This window comes from Brassica napus, chromosome A6 (genome assembly GCF_020379485.1).
Source record: "Brassica napus cultivar Da-Ae chromosome A6, Da-Ae, whole genome shotgun sequence".
Taxonomy (NCBI): Eukaryota; Viridiplantae; Streptophyta; class Magnoliopsida; order Brassicales; family Brassicaceae; genus Brassica; species Brassica napus.
In genome coordinates this window covers 8,651,343-8,667,677 of record NC_063439.1, presented here as the reverse complement: position 1 = coordinate 8,667,677, position 16,335 = coordinate 8,651,343, and the positions used below count along the sequence as shown (strand labels likewise).

The 16,335-nt window shown below is 37.9% G+C and overlaps 5 protein-coding genes across 5 annotated transcripts; 3 read left to right on the top strand and 2 right to left on the bottom strand.

The window, feature by feature from the left end:
- Nucleotides 1-3,231: 3,231 nt before the first annotated feature.
- LOC111198589 (protein ALTERED PHOSPHATE STARVATION RESPONSE 1-like) lies at nucleotides 3,232-5,659 on the top strand. Its single transcript, XM_022687320.2, has 4 exons — nucleotides 3,232-4,140; nucleotides 4,275-4,402; nucleotides 4,486-4,712; nucleotides 4,786-5,659. Exons 1-4 carry the CDS (start codon nucleotides 3,330-3,332, stop codon nucleotides 5,420-5,422), a joined length of 1,803 nt encoding a protein of 600 aa, XP_022543041.1. The 5' UTR covers nucleotides 3,232-3,329; the 3' UTR covers nucleotides 5,423-5,659.
- A 228-nt stretch (nucleotides 5,660-5,887) lies between these two features.
- Nucleotides 5,888-8,885, top strand: LOC111198588 (OPC-6:CoA ligase-like). Its single transcript, XM_022687319.2, has 5 exons — nucleotides 5,888-7,209; nucleotides 7,954-8,099; nucleotides 8,191-8,258; nucleotides 8,358-8,460; nucleotides 8,591-8,885. The coding sequence occupies exons 1-5, from the start codon at nucleotides 5,994-5,996 to the stop codon at nucleotides 8,702-8,704; spliced, it is 1,647 nt and encodes a 548-aa protein (XP_022543040.1). The 5' UTR covers nucleotides 5,888-5,993; the 3' UTR covers nucleotides 8,705-8,885.
- Nucleotides 8,886-9,065: 180 nt separating this feature from the next.
- LOC111198587 (4-coumarate--CoA ligase-like 2) lies at nucleotides 9,066-11,623 on the top strand. Its single transcript, XM_022687318.2, has 5 exons — nucleotides 9,066-10,714; nucleotides 10,779-10,924; nucleotides 10,998-11,065; nucleotides 11,171-11,273; nucleotides 11,364-11,623. The coding sequence occupies exons 1-5, from the start codon at nucleotides 9,511-9,513 to the stop codon at nucleotides 11,475-11,477; spliced, it is 1,635 nt and encodes a 544-aa protein (XP_022543039.1). The 5' UTR covers nucleotides 9,066-9,510; the 3' UTR covers nucleotides 11,478-11,623.
- On the bottom strand, nucleotides 11,561-12,534 carry LOC106347276 (auxin-responsive protein SAUR62-like). Its single transcript, XM_013786793.3, has one exon. It carries the CDS (start codon nucleotides 12,142-12,144, stop codon nucleotides 11,689-11,691), a length of 456 nt encoding a protein of 151 aa, XP_013642247.2. The 5' UTR covers nucleotides 12,145-12,534; the 3' UTR covers nucleotides 11,561-11,688.
- A 1,354-nt stretch (nucleotides 12,535-13,888) lies between these two features.
- BNAC05G15790D lies at nucleotides 13,889-15,529 on the bottom strand. Its single transcript, XM_022687317.2, has 2 exons — nucleotides 15,180-15,529; nucleotides 13,889-14,451 (listed from the first exon to the last, which is right to left on the bottom strand). Exons 1-2 carry the CDS (start codon nucleotides 15,290-15,292, stop codon nucleotides 14,244-14,246), a joined length of 321 nt encoding a protein of 106 aa, XP_022543038.1. The 5' UTR covers nucleotides 15,293-15,529; the 3' UTR covers nucleotides 13,889-14,243.
- Between the last annotated feature and the right edge of the window lie 806 nt (nucleotides 15,530-16,335).

Here is a 16,335-nt window from a genome sequence, read left to right as displayed (position 1 = left end):
TGTTCTAACATTTTTGGTAAGAGTAACCACAGCATATGGTAAACATTTTGTGTATTGTTCTGCTAAAAATGCAACATTTATAAAGATTTTTCGCCAATATTGTGTATTTCAGTATTGTTGGTATAGTATGTAAGTGCATGTGAATCAACAGTTTTTTTTTACTTTTAAAGCAATCTAAATTGTTAGAATACTACAAAAGAAAAGGCAAATACCAATGACTTAAAAATATGTAGATAATTTCATCATATGATATTAATGAGAGGTGTTGTGTACGTAATGGCATCTCCGATGACACACAAAAATTACTTCTATATTATTTAGAGTAAAAGAATAACATTATTTTATATTTCACTATATTATAGAGTAATTCTATTATAGAGTGAGTCATTAGAGCAAATTTAGAGTTATTCTATTTTAGAGTGAAAAGTAGAAAAAAAAATTATGTACCACTGGAGATAGTTTAAAGGATATAATATAAATTTGTATTAGTTACGAAAATATGGGAGATTATATTGTAGATGAATGTATGGTTAATATCTTCAAAACTTCAATTTCGTTTGTTTGAACCTAAAGTTGTGAGTTTTGAGTTCATAGGGGAAAATGGATTTAAATATGTGCATGTTATTGTGAGCATGCACTTTTCGAACATGGTATCATTATGAAATACTAGGGCCGGCGTCCGCGCTGCGCGCGGATTACATGTTTAATAAAAATCAGGTGAATTAAAATTGTGTGTTTTTTGGTTTCTGAAAGGATAAGTTAAGTTTTGTTTTTTTATACAGGGGAGAAGTTCGAAACGGTGATCTTTTTTTTTTTAAAAACAACTGTAAGTATGAATAATAAATAGTTTTGAGGAATTCGATATTTGAATGAGAAAATAATCTTTGTGTGTGACAATTTAATTGATGTAGGAAGTGGTAACGTAAATGTTTTAAAAGTTGACTGGTGGTGTTTGCTATGAGGCTTAAGATAGCAGTTTATTCCTCTTTTGGAAGCGTTGAATGATATCAATTTCGTTGTTAAAGTAGAAGCGCGTTCCAGGTGTTGCTGTGAGTGATAGTTTTTCTGAAAAAGGCAAATATTTGTTAGCATTTAGTTTTTTGTAAAGTTTATGTTTAGTTTATTATCTTCATGTATCCGTGGAATGATACTTGTGATGATTACGACTTGTTTTTTCCTTGTTGATATGCGATTTAACTCCCTGAAATTAGATGCCTTCTTGTCCCATAAAGTTAGACGTACCAATTTCGATCTACAAATAATTATTGTATTAGATTTTGTTTAGTTGTAAACCAATTATTACTTAATAAAAAGTTTGTACCTGTCTAAACGTAATCCAATGATGATTTTGAATCTGTGTAGTGGTTATATAAATCACTTCCTTGGATGAGGCAAATGCGGCCAACAACATCTGTAGGAATAATTTGGTTGTTTGGAAAAAAATTAGGATTTATTTTTGTGTGAGAGAGTTTTTGTTTTTTTTTTACCTGGTAGGAAGTTGGTTTCACTTGCTAAGCTGATCAACTGGGTGTAGCGTTGTGGCCGGAATATGTATGAAGGAATCGGTGCAATGTTTTCTTGAATCAGTGTAATAGTTGTTGTTTCTTTGATATTGATTATGTATGGTTGATCGGTAAGCCTGTAACGTTGGTTATTGGGGAGGAGATTAAAATATCTAATGTGATAAATTTTCTCTTCTTCGAAGCGTTGGTACATTGTGTCAGACGTAGAAATAGGTACCTTCCCCTCCATTTTTTGTTCCTGTTTAGTGGTTAGAAGCAATCATTTGAAATATAGTTGGAATAATTAAAAATATGAATTTTAGACAAACCTGGATGTCAAGACATATGAAAGTTGTCCCTAGGAAAGCATCTTTATTTTTGTGATTTGTGATGGGCCAGACCCTAAGGATCCTAACGATTATTGGATGAGGTTCGAGGGTGTTGTCCTAATTGCTTTGATCTTGTGGTGCATGTGCTACATAGATAAGAATGAGAATTAGTATTTTTTTGGCAATTTTGTTTAAATTTTTTTTTTGAAGTGAACATAGTTAGGGTGTGTTTTTTTTAAGTATTGTCATGGTTTTTTTAAAAGTTTAAGTAGGCCGGGCCATAATTATAGGTGGTAGTAGTAAATTTGTTGGGTGGGTTTGATAGTAGAATTTAGTTTTTTATAGAAATTTACAGGGACTGTGTGTGAAATGAGGGGGTTTTGTTATCTTGGGCGTACTATTTTAAGATCAAAGGGAACTTAGGCGGTTTGCACATTGTTATAGAAAACAGTTGAAATAAAAAATTGTCTGAAATAATAGAAAATGCAAAAGAAAATAGTTTGACAGTTGAAATAAGTAATGGGATGGGCTGGAAAAATTTTTAATCTGGCCCAACAGCAAAGAGACGGAGACAGCAATTTCGTGAGCGAAACCGGTTAACGGGCTGGGCTGCAATTACGATTTGTTAGTCTGGGTTACCAGTGACGTGGCAGAATGAATGGCTGAGAATATTTTACCTATGTGGCATCCTTTATAACATCTAAAATTAGTAGCTTTTATATAGTGGGATAACACCGGAACACTTTACGTTACTTTGAATCTCAAACCTTTTTAGTTTTAACTTTTTTTTACCTTTAACTTTTCAAAACCACGTCTTTTTCCACTTTCTATGCTTGAATGATTCCCATAGTTGAATACTGCACGGTTCTTAATCACTACCTTCATGTCCTTTCTTCTACGAGGAAAACGGCTCTTATTTTTTAATCATAATCATTTACGCTTTTTAGCATCAATCATAACCATCTGCTTATATATGAAAATGTTACTGCGATATAAATGTCCTTTTGAAATGTAGTAATGCGTTATGCGTTATATACTTGCCGTATACTAGGATTTAGACTCATGAACGTAGGAAAGACAAATCTAATTTAGCCAACTCAGAGTGATCTAAAGGATTTAGTTACGGTTTCTAATCACCGTTGGTTTACTCTTTAGTACTGTAGTGTACGTATAAGACGGCAAGAATATAAAATATTCAGACGTCTATAGGAAATTAGCTAGAAAATTCAGTTTAGCAATTATATTTAGGGAAATTAGGCCAAGTAGCTAAGAAATGAACTGAAGGATAATTAATTAATTTTGTCAATTTCTTAAGTTGAATATCTATTAAAAAAAAAAAAAACTAAAACAAAAAATCAGAAAATATATGTTATTTATGGGATCCCGCCACAGCATTGTCTTAATACTCAACTTATTTGCTCTCTAATTCACTAACGGATAAATAACATTGATGTCCCATCCGAGTTTTTGAAACGCACAACTTCCTCCGACGACCGTTATGGGCTGCTCACCCTCAAAGCTCGACGGTTTACCCGCCGTAGCTCTATGCCGCGACCGCTGCAACTCACTTGAGGAGACGCTCCGCCGTAGCTACGCACTAGCCGACGCTCACTCCGCTTATCTCCTCTCACTAAACACAGTCGGTCCAGCTCTCCACAGATTCTTCGATCAAGCCGTCGAGTCTCCGCCGGACGTTGACTCCGACGCCAACGAATCTCCGGACACGTCTTCGCCGGAATCATCTTCCCCGACTCACTCCGTGAGCACCAGTTCAGACTCCGATTTGCCTCCAAAATTCGATTCCGATAACGAGGAAGATGGAGACAAAGGTAAGGACTGTCATCTCTTTAGAAATCATGAACCGTTCCACTCCCGGAATTACGAATCCGGCATTAACACTCCTCCTCCTCCGCCGCCGCCTCCGAGCACCAACGCTTGGGATTTCATCAACTTCTTCGAGAGCTATGAGTTTCCGTACAATACGAATCTTAAGGAGTTGAAGGATAAAGAGACCACTCGTTGCAATGATGAAGATAAGCCAAAGAAGAAAAATGCTCCTATTCGCAAAAACGATGAGAAGATTAGAAGAGATGAAGACAAGTGTGTCCTAAAAATCTTAGAGAAGAAAAAGAAACTTAAACCGGAGAAAACCAGAGAACCAAAGGATCAAAAAGTTTCGTCGGATTTCTCAGAAGTCACAAAGCAATGGCAGGAGATGTTCAAGGAGGCTTCAGAAGCAGGGAGTGAGGTTTCGAAGATGCTCGACACTTCCAGGTTCAGATATTACCAGAAAACCTCAGTTTATCAAGGTAATGTTCGGTTTGCTTGGCCTAAACTAATATTACATGATGTGGTTTCGGGGCGGGTTTTTGCTGGAAACCTCCTGGCCGCATGTCAACTCTCTAACTACTTCTGATTCTGTTTTGTGTGTTTTGGATATCAGCTTCTTCAAACGTTCTTTACGCAAAGAAGATGACTCCAGTGGAAGATTTTGGATCTAGTTTCAGTAATCTTTCATCTACTCTGAAGAAACTTTTCATGTGGGAGAAGAAACTGTACCAAGAAGTAAAGGTAAGTTAAAAAAACGCTGAATGATTTTAAGACAGAACATAAGTGTTTTATGTTAATTAGTCCTTTATGATTATTACTTGCAGGCTGAGGAGAAACTCCGCACATCTCACATGAAGAGATGCAAAGAATTGAGAAGACTGGAAGGGAAGAGTACAACAGATGTAAACAAACTCGAATCCATTCGTTCTTCGATTCAGTGTTTGTCCACAAGAATAACAGTCTCTATCCAAATGATAGACAACATATGTCTTATGATAAACAAGTTACGCGATGAAGAACTCTGGTCTCAGATTAAAAAATTGATCCACAGGTTAACTCAACTACCTCTTTTTTACCATTAGTTTTATTTTGAGTAAACTGATATTTTTATTGTATCAAATTAGGTTGTCTGAGATGTGGAGCTCTATGCTAGAATGTCACAGTAGGCAATCCAGAGTAATCGCAGAGGCTAAGAAGCTTGATAAGATGACATTTAAGGGAAATCTAGACATATCTCAGCTTGAGCTTGCCATGGAATTGAAACTGGAGCTAAGAAACTGGAGCCAAAGCTTATCTAACTGGATAGATGCTCAGGATCAGTATGTTAAGGCCTTAAACAGTTGGCTAATGCGCTGTCTGAAGCAAGAGCCTCAAGAACCAACACCAGATCTCTCAGAAGAGCCGCCACTGTTTGGAGCTGTTAACAGCTGGTCTCTGTCTCTTGGGAGATCAGATGGAGAAAAGGAATTTACGGAAGCGGTTTACGCGCTCTTGATGCAGATAAGCCGTCAGGTGGAGAAACGGAGGATGGAGTTGGAGGAACAGAGGACGGTTAATGGAGGGGATAAGGATGCAGAGAGGAAACTTGTGATGTTAGAGAAGGAAGAGCAGAAGATGCAGAGGAAGATGAAGACAGTACCATCTGTTGAACTAATGGGGAGTTTGAATCTGAAGGCGAACATGGTGGAGATTTTCAAATGTGTAGAGAAGTTATCTACAAACTTGAAACAGAGTTATGAGGAGGTTGACTTGAGTTTTTAAATTTTTTTTTTTTAGTTCTTATAAATTATTCTATCTATTTTTCTCTTGTTCTTGTAGAGTTTTTAAATTTACTTTTTGGTTTTGCAAATTTAGACATTTATCTATAATATGTGTATGTCTTAATAATTTTTTATAGCAAGATATATTCGAATTATGAAATGAGCTTAAGGTCCAAGTCAAACAAGACTTACAACGTGAAAGAAGTCCGTCCATGCACCCTTTGTCACCATGTTCTTGTCTTTCCAGTGTGTCTTTCCTCTTTTGCGTTGTAGATGAAACCCTCTCTCGACTAATCACGTTTGCTGCACTTAGTAAGAAAATACAAAAGTTGAGTTATCAAATCATTATGCTTACGTTGGGACATCTCAATCATCTCAGGGAGAACGCTGGTTGGTAGTCTACACGTCACTTAACTTATATTATCACAATCAACACAGCTAATGGCCTTATAAGACAAAGAAAGAAACAAAAGGTTTACTTAATTAATTTCTTTCTACCCTTTATTTAATTATCATCAGCCACTCCTGAAACTATCTTCTCCAGATTCGTTGGTGTTCACAGAGAAACAAAAATGGCTAATGTTGAAAGATCATCTCTTGTTGATTCAAGAAGTGGTTTCTGCAAAGAAAACTCTACATTCTATAGCAAACGCAACCCCATTAGTCTCCCGGCGAGTCCATCGCTCCACGTCACAACATTCATCTCTTGTCAGACCCACAGTGGCACCACCGCCTTCATAGACGCTGCCACTGGCCAACGGTTAAGCTTCTCCGATCTCTGGAGGGCCGTTGACCGTGTCGCGGAGTGTCTCCACCGCGATGTGGGATTACGTAGAGGCGACGTCATCCTCATCCTCTCCCCAAACTCATTTTACATCCCCATCGTATGCCTCGCCGTCATGTCTCTCGGCGCCGTCGTCACCACCGCGAACACTCTCAGCACCGTCGGTGAGATATCGAAGCAAATCGCCGATAGCAACCCGACACTGGCCTTCACGACGGTTCAGCTGGCACACAAACTCCCCGCCGGCATCTCCATCGTCCTCACCGAGGAGGAGCACGTGGAGCCGAGTCGTGTAGTCAGAGTCGTTGGTGTTTTGTCTGAGATGATGAAGAAGGAACCAAGTGGGCAGCGAGTCAGAGACCGAGTCAACCAGGAGGATACGGCGGTGATGCTTTACTCCTCCGGTACCACAGGAGCGAGCAAAGGTGTTATCTCCTCTCACCGGAACTTAACGTCCTACGTGGCGAAAATGGTCGCGAAGGAATCGCTGGAAGACAAGATTCTGATCTGCACCGTTCCAATGTTCCACACATTCGGATTACTCATGTTCGCTATGGCCACCGTAGCTCTCGGTTCGACGGTGGTGATCCTCCGGAGATTCGATCTCAGCGACATGTTGGCCGCGGTGGAGAAGTACAGAGCCACGGCTCTTATTCTGGCGCCGCCGGTTTTGGTGGTTATGACCAACGAAGGAGATATAATCAAGGCGAAGTATGATCTGAGCTCCCTGAAAAAGGTGACGTGTGGTGGAGCGCCGTTGAGCAAGGAGGTAACGGAGGGGTTCTTGAAGATATATCCGACGGTGCATGTACTTCAGGCGTATGCGTTGACGGAATCAAACGGTGGAGGAGCTTATATGGATATGGTGGACAGCCGGAGGTATGGTACGGTGGGGACGTTGACGCCTGATGTTGAGGCGAGGGTCGTGGATCCGAATACGGGTCGGTTTATGGGAACTAACCAAACAGGCGAACTGTGGCTCAAGGGCCCGTCCATTTCAAAAGGTAAAACATATACAACTTCAAAATGGTAAAAGTAAAAATAATATTTTAGTTTGACACCAAAGACGAGGGTGGGTCTTTGATTTAGTTAAAACATAACTAAATTCTTTGATTCATTGATTTATTTTTTAGTAGTTTGTTATTTTCCTTTCCAACTTATTTTCTAAAGTTAAACTCCGCATTCTTTAAAAAAAAAGAGAGTTTTAAGTATAAATAAATATTTAAATTCATTAAATATGTATGTATAAATATTAATTATCCACTAAGATATAAACATATGCTATAAGACTTTCTTATGAGGTTGGTAAAATTCTAGTTGAGAAATGTCTTATTCTTTCTCCTGTTTTTCTGATGAAAACAAACATCGTAACAAGTCGTATTTGATTTCAAGCATTAATGGAATATATGTATCTATCGTATATGAATTCAAAATGCTAGGTAGTATTTGATTTTTAGTAGTTTATTATTATTAATGTAAAACGGATGATTTGTATTAAATTGGTAGCAATGAACGTTAGTTGGAGAATAAAATATAAAAGCATGAACATCTCGCCAGCTTTCCCAAAATATAATGGACAAAGTATTAATAAAATGGAAATATTATGTTGAAGTTATTCTTGTCGTCAACTGATCATTAGTTAGCAGCACATTTAGAGAATAACATGCAATTTTGTTCGAAGGAACATAAATATAATTAAATAAAAGTAATTTTCTGTTGGAACAACACTTGGACATTTGTTTTACAAGGTTATTTCAAAAACCAAGAAGCTACAAGTGAAACTTTCAATCTAGAAGGATGGCTAAAAACTGGAGATCTTTGCTATATCGATGACGAAGGGTTTCTTTATGTCGTGGATCGACTGAAAGAACTGATCAAATACAAAGGCTATCAGGTTATAGAGACCTTGCGGTTTTTATTACATATTGATCAATGGTGTAAAAATTTTAAACCCACAAACCTTGTGGTTTTTATTGGATAAACAGGTGGCTCCCGCTGAACTAGAAGCTCTCCTGATCACTCATCCAGACATTCTTGATGCCGCCGTTATTCCGTACGTAAACTTTTACAGTCACTGTGTTTTTATTACTGAAACTCCATATGCTTTTGCCCTTTAGAACATAAAACACAACATGGAGCGTTATTGTGTAAGGTTTCCTGATAAAGAAGCAGGACAATATCCAATGGCCTACGTGACACGAACGCTTGGGAGCAATCTCTCTGAGAAACAAGTTATTGACTTCATCTCTAAACAGGTACTTTATGTGAATGATCACAAAACCACACTACCTATTTATTTTTATTTTTATTTTCACTACCTACTTAATTTATCTTAAATTTTAAAGAGCTGATCATAAAATAACAGACGTTGATTTTTATGAGCAGGTGGCACCGTATAAGAAAATAAGAAAGGTCGCATTTATAAACTCCATACCAAAGACAGCATCCGGCAAAATACTTCGCAAAGATCTAATCAAGCTGCCCAGTTCTAAGCTTTGAAATGATCTATTTGCTAGATTCTCACTATTACTGATTTTCTGTTTTAAATAAGAGAGAGGGTTTGTAATAATGTTGAATAATTTAAATAGGAGACTCATATAAATGGTGAGGCAATGTGGTAGATTCTCTACCTTGTCATGATATATATTTGAAACATTCACAGATAAAAAAAATGATACAACTGACCCTTGGCACACCTTTAGGTTTAAGCCATTTTGGATAAAAAAAAATTGAAAATCGTAAGGTTATTACAAGAATAGTATATATATATATATATATTGCTCTGTATAAGATCATATGATCAATCTTGTCATTTGTCAAGGTCGAGTCGGACAAGTAGAATCCTAAATATTAAAATATGATCACTTTATTTGATAATTTGCAACCAACTATGTATTAGTTCAAAAGATAATTCTGTCTGATATAGTGATATATACCAACTACGGTCGGCCACGATATGTTTATGCACGAGCCTAAATCGATTAAACAAAAGAATTCTAAGTGAATGATTAGCAATTTTTTTTTAAATGAATAGATCTACAACGGAACTCGTTTAGAAAATAATTTAGCTCAGTCTCTAGACAACTGAGGATGAAGATGAGCAACAGACTTTTATTTCTGGAGCGCGATGAGGCCCAAGATATAACGGGCCAATGTATCAAAACATGTATAGTTAAGTGGGCTTTTACGGTTACGTAATCATGTTATGGGTCAGGAGTTACCTAACGTAACTTCCATCCCCTAACGACCAATACGATACAACCAAAGTGACGGTTACGCACGGCGGCGAAACAGGATCCAAAACGATGACGATAGATCGGAAAAGTGGTTTCTGCGACTCAACCTCCACTTTCCACAGCAAACGCGAACCAATGTCTCTCCCGCCAAACCAACACCTCGACGTCCCATCTTTCATTTCATCACAGCCTCACCGCGGTAAAACCGCATTCGTCGACGCCGTAACCGGTCGTCGCCTCGGCTTCTCCGAGCTCTGGCTCGGCGTCGAGAGAGTCGCGTCTTGCGTTTACGCATTAGGCGTTCGCAAGGGCAATGTCGTCATTATAATCTCCCCAAACTCCATCCTCTTCCCCATCGTCTCCCTCTCCGTAATGTCACTCGGCGCCGTCATCACCACGGCGAATCCGATCAACACTCCCGGAGAAATCTCGAACCAGATCGGAGACTCGCGCCCCGTCCTCGCATTCACCACGCGCCAGCTCGTCTCCAAGCTGACGAACTCGAATCTCCCGGTGGTTCTGATGGACGAGAACCGCGTGGCGTCTTCCGGCGGAGGAGGACGGGCCAATATAGTCGGGAGCTTGGAGGAGATGATGGAGACGGAGCCGAGCGAGTCGCGAGTGAAGCAGCGAGTTAACCAGGACGATGTAGCGGCTCTGTTATACTCATCAGGCACGACGGGGAAGAGCAAAGGAGTAATGCTGACTCACCGTAATTTAATAGCTTTGGTACAAGCGTACCGAGCCCGGTTCGGTTTAGAGAAGCGAACCGTCTGCACGATCCCAATGTGCCACATATTCAGCTTCGGCGGTTTCGCGACGAGCTTGATCGCGTTAGGGTGGACGATCGTGGTTCTTCCCAAGTTCGAGATGGATCAGCTTCTCTCCGCCGTGGAGATTCACCGTCCTTCGCATCTCTCTCTCGTCCCGCCGATTTTGGTAGCCATGGTTAACGGAGCAGAGGAGATTAATTCGAAGTACGACTTGAGCTCGTTGCAGACCGTCGTGGTCGGAGGAGCTCCTCTGAGCAGAGAGGTGACGGAGAAGTTCGTTGAGAGATACAGTAACGTTAGGGTTCTGCAAGGCTATGGCTTGACCGAGACGGCGGCTATAGTTGCTTCTATGTTTACTAAAGAGGAGACGGAGAGGTACGGTTCCTCTGGTCTGCTTGCTCCGAATGTGGAGGGTAAGATTGTGGATCCGGATACGGGTCGGGTCTTGGGGGTAGATCGAACCGGGGAGCTCTGGCTTCGGAGTCCTACCGTTATGAAAGGTGTTTTTTTTTTGGTTTTTTGGTTTTGGTATGAAACTGTTTTGAGTTGTTTTTTTTTTAAAAGGTTATTTCAAGAACGAAGAAGCTACTGCTTCTACTATTGATTCAGAAGGATGGTTGAAGACTGGAGATTTGTGTTACATTGACAGTGAAGGTTTTGTGTTTGTTGTTGATAGATTAAAGGAGCTTATCAAATGCAATGGTTATCAGGTAACAAACAAAAATCTTTCTTAATGTGTGGATCATCTTTTGTAAAGTTGGTGGGTTTGGTAATGTTTGTTAGGTTGCTCCAGCTGAACTTGAAGCATTGTTGCTTGCTCATCCAGAGATTGCTGATGCAGCAGTAATACCGTGAGGACTTGCTTTTTTAACATGACGCATCACTAAATTCTTCTCTTTTTAATGAATCCTTTTTTGCTGTAGCTCTTTACTTTTTCTTTCTTGTATTTTTTGAAGCATCCCTGAAATGAAAGCTGGGCAATATCCAATGGCATATATCGTAAGAACAGCTGGAAGTAACTTATCCGAAAGTGAAATCATGAGTTTCGTAGCAAAACAGGTTTTTTTCCAACCAATGCAGATCATGTTTTAGTTACTAATTCAACTGTGGTTCCTTATATTTATTCTGAGTTTTGTTTTGATTGCTTAGGTATCTCCATATAAGAGGATACGTAAGGTCACGTTTTTGGCTTCAATCCCTAAGAATCCTTCTGGCAAAATTTTAAGAAGAGAACTTATAAAGCTCACAACCTCGAAGCTCTAGCAACCACCCTTATCTTACACTTCACCGTTAGTTAACTCATTTATTTGGTTAACCGATTAATTGACTTCTCTTACAGAAATCTCTGTCAAAACTGAATATTGATTTAGCAAACTGCAAGGCTTATACAGAATCTCTGTTTCTCTATATATATATATGTACAAACAGAAATAAACTTTCTTTGTAAAAGCGTTCTCCACAACGCATAAAAGTGTTAAAAAACTAGAGACTGAAGCTTGGTCTGATCATGGGCTGCGTTGCAGCGAAAGAGAGGGAAGAAATATGAAACCGATGAAGCTTCTTTGCATGACACATCATGGTTCTTCTTCTTCACATCATCATCATCACCACCATGGCTAGACAAACTCTTCATTCTGAGCAACATGAGGATGTGATCCATCAAACCTCCATCGCAAGGAACCTTTAAAGGGCCACAAATTGTGGAACCGAACTCTTCCTCCGCCATCTCCAGTAAGACCTGAAAGATTGGATGTTTCAGATAATCCAACGGCAAAACAAACCTTTTGCCTTCTCTGGTGTACACAGAGAAGTGTCCTTTCTTACACTTCCTCCACTTCTCCATCATATTGGTGAATCTATGACTCTTGCAAGATCCTTTCTTCATATGTTTCGACTCTGATCTCTCTGCTCTTTGATCTGTTACCAACATAATACCGTTGTGTACTGTTTGTTAGTCTGTTACTGTCTGAAACTATACCTTCCTCTCTCTCCATGTATATATACTACAAAACGTGATTAGTGTTTGTGGTAGCTTGTGATGTGGCCACAAAGAAGGATTAAGAATGTGTGGAAGGTGTAAGGTAGCCGTGTGATTCCGTCATTATTTAGGTTAAAAATATTTTGTTCGGGTTAAAAAGATTAAAAATATATCTTGTGCCCAATTTTTTTTTTTTCATGTATTTTATGGTCTTGCATCTTTAAGCATAAACAATAACTTTCTTGGAAGAAATGAGAGACAAATCTTAAAATATGGAAAAACAATATATAGTTAAATAATATATATAAGTTATAACAAATTAAACAAAAGATCGTCCTATAAAACTAATAAAAATATATGGAGAGTGCCTTTTGATAAGCTATTTTATCAACTGATTATTATTACTCGCAAAAATAATACTATAACCATTTGTGTGTTGAGAATTTTGTTTTCATTTTAGAACTTGGTGAGAAGAAAAAGTTGGACACTGTATTAATAATTTTAATTACGAGTGGCAAAACCACATTTACATAATTTTGAGACCACAAAGTATTAGTTTGTGAGAAGGTAAAAGGAGATGTGGTGGCGAAAACAGAGCATGTGAGATGTGACCGGTTAGAGCAAATTGCTGCTGCTTTTTCCACATATTCACGTCCTCAACTTCACTATTTTTCACTTTCTTGTGTATCTATCTCCCTTGTTTTAATTTCTTCTTGTCTTTTTCCCCCAAGTCACATGAAATCCTACAAGCCTTCACTTTTCAACTATGAAGTTACACCGTTATAACTTCTATTTGGTGCATCTTAATCTTTTGTGGTCCTTATTGATGAAGCTTGAACCTCAAATTTCATGACGGGTAAATGGACATGACGAGAGAATCATATGACGCTTGGCCCATTATTAGGAAAATCATATGGGATTGGCCCATTATTATGAATCCATATGGCGCTTGGCTCAGTTATTTACACCACACTCCATCCATACGCCTAATGTTTGAAGAGAACTCGGAGGATGAGAGGAGCCCTCTCGAGACGTGTCTCCAACAACTTATTGTATTGTTTCACAATCACTAAACCGAGTCAAAACCCGAAATTAGGTATGGGTGTTCGGTGGTCCGTTCGGTTTCAGTCCGAATGTCAGATTTTCGGACTTTCGGTGTTATGCTCATAAATACCATTCGGTTTTTACTAATTATCGGATCAGATTCGGTTCGGTTAGGTTCGGATTGAATTTAACCAATATTTAAAATCGTACAGAAATATATTTTAAAAAACTTCGAAAATTGATTAAATTTTTTTAAAATATATAAATTATTTACAAATCTAATTAAAAAATAGTTAAACTATCTAAGTTAACTAAAAAATATTCAAATAAAACAAACTACAAAAATATTTTGAATACTCTAAAATATCTAAATCACCTAAATATATATAAAAACATTAACATATTTAACTAATTTCGGATATCTTCGGATCCTAATTCGAATTTCGGTTCGGTTCGGGTTATAACCAAAGTCCAAAGTAGTAAGCTTATAAGTCCCATTCGGATATTTCTGTAAAACAGTTCAGATTCAGTTTCGGTGTTTCCGGTTCGGGTTAAGGTCGATACTTCAGGTTGAGTTAAAAACGCCCAGACCTACCCGAAACCAAACAAAACAAAAAAACAAGAACAAAACTAATCTCCGTGGTCCACTGGAAATCAAATAATGCAAGCTTGATATTATGATTCTCATGTCTGAATTTCACAACCACAATTACACATGAAACATAACTCTTTAATTTTCAACACATTATTTTCCCTGAACAAAAGCCAAAATGCTAATCAGAAGAAAAATGATTGTCAGACACTAACAACCCTAAAGCCTAAGATTGCCGGGCTCAGTCACCCTGACATGACTCAAAGCTCTAAATCTCCATGCCGTAAGTCTAACTGTCGTCTTCATCATCCGTTAAACTAAACGCGCAATTGGATGATCAGCAGGGTGAACCAGGAGGTGAGTTTTGTGAAGAAAAAAAAAAGAGTAGCAACTTCTCATATGGTTTGGTGTTTCTTTACATAGAAAGTGGAAGAAGCATCCTTCGCTTCTTCTTCCTGGCCGATCTCACCTGCTTGGTGACCTTCATGCAAACAAGTAGTAGCAAAGTGACACATACCAAGATGAAGGCGAGTTGCAATCGTTTGAAGTACAAGGAAACGGCTGAGAACACTAAGAAGGCTAAGATGACTAGCTCCCAGATGACAAAGACTACAACATCCACCCTGCCTCAAACCAAATAGCAGCTTATTAATAACGTGTAACTCATGAAGATGTACGCATTCGTAAGTTAAAAAAAAAAAAAAAACTCAAACAGCTTATGACTCAATCATGATTGTAAGAGATAAGGAAGGAAATTTCGACCAGCTTAACATCATATAAAAATGAGACTGAATCTCGATAGAGAACCATGTCACTTCTGTTATTTGATAGCCAAGAACATGGCACGTACTGGTTAGAGGAATCAATAAACACATAGATGCATTACTCTGTATATGAATTCTACATTGGTTACTATCAAACACAATCATACCAAGAGTGGTAGCGATAATAATATCGAATTGAAACTGAATACTCTTATAAACACCCTAAAACACGAAGACCTATTGCAAAACTAGCTTAATCTTTGCTGAAACGACAATATCATTAAGGTCATAGTGCAGGTGTCCTTGACGTATAGCACATACTAATAAAAAACAACTGCTGGAGCCACAATCGTCTTGGATCCATGCTGTGAATATAGCGTAACATAGGGGATGATGTTGAATTGAATATAACTAACACTGTATTATACGATCATCTGAGCATAATTTTGACGAGTTTCGTTTATATTCCCGGAAACCGAATCGAAATTCTCGAGAACTTAGGCAGGTACTAGAGCTAATATCAAACGAAGAACCAAAAACAAATGCAGAGATCTCGGATCTTACGAAACGGAATAAACATCTCTCACCTAGACGAAGAAAAGCTCGAGGTTGAGGAGAAGAAGGAGACCGACGCCCAATCGTGCTTCGATCGAATCTGGTATTCCCTCAGCTGCTCCGCTAGATTCGATCTTGTTATCATCGCTTCGCTCCACCCAAAGATCCTCCTCTTCTCACTCGATTGAAGATCGATTCGAAAATTGATGAATCCAACAACTCTTGTGGATTCAAAAATCTTCGGAGATGAAATTTCAAGGTTGTTTGTTCGTTAGCGTCTCTCTCCTCTTCTTCCTTTTCCCCTCCTCGATCTCGCTGTCAAATATCGCGGGTCGGGTTATAACTTCCCGGTGCAGGATTTGACCCGACCCGAGTGGAGAAAGCCCATGTTAGCGTAATGAGTACATGATGTGTTACGCCAAACAATGCATTGGGCCTTTCGAGATCTCACGAAACTAACAGAAACAAAATATAGAAACTTGAGTTTTTTTGTTTGTTGATGGAAACATTGCCGTGTACGCAAGTGTATAGAGTTTGATCATTTGTGTTTTACTCAATAAAATTGTTTTGTCTCTAGGGTACATTTCTCTCTTTATACTCAATAATATGAATTCCAAAGGATAATTGTGTGTGTTTGATGTTGTATAATTTTATAGTAGATAGTTGTGATGCATCTAATTCTATTCAAACTCAAGTACAAAATAATATTTGTTGATTTTTAAGTTGACTCTTACACATTTTCAATTTTTTAATTAATACTAAGCACTTCTTTTAATATATTTTTAATTAATTCAACTTTTATTACAGAAGTACAAAATAAAACTTGCCTATTTTAATTGTTTTATTATATTTTACATTTCTTTTTACATTTTTCACACTATTTCATTAATTGTATTTCATTTTTTCACCATTTTTTACTTGTTAACCTTAATAATTTCGCAAGTTTAAATGAAATTGTTCTATTCGTGACGAGAATTCAAATCGGTTAACAAAAAAAAAATATTTCTTTATAAAATTAGTTAGATATGGGCATTCAGTTACACATTTGAGTAAATGTCGGTTTTTCGGGTATTAATTTTTTTGAATTTTAAAATTAAACTATGTTTGAATATAATAAATTTCTAGATGAGGTTCATTTGATTCTTCTATGTTCAGGTAGGTTCCTAAAAACCTAGAACTAGACAAATA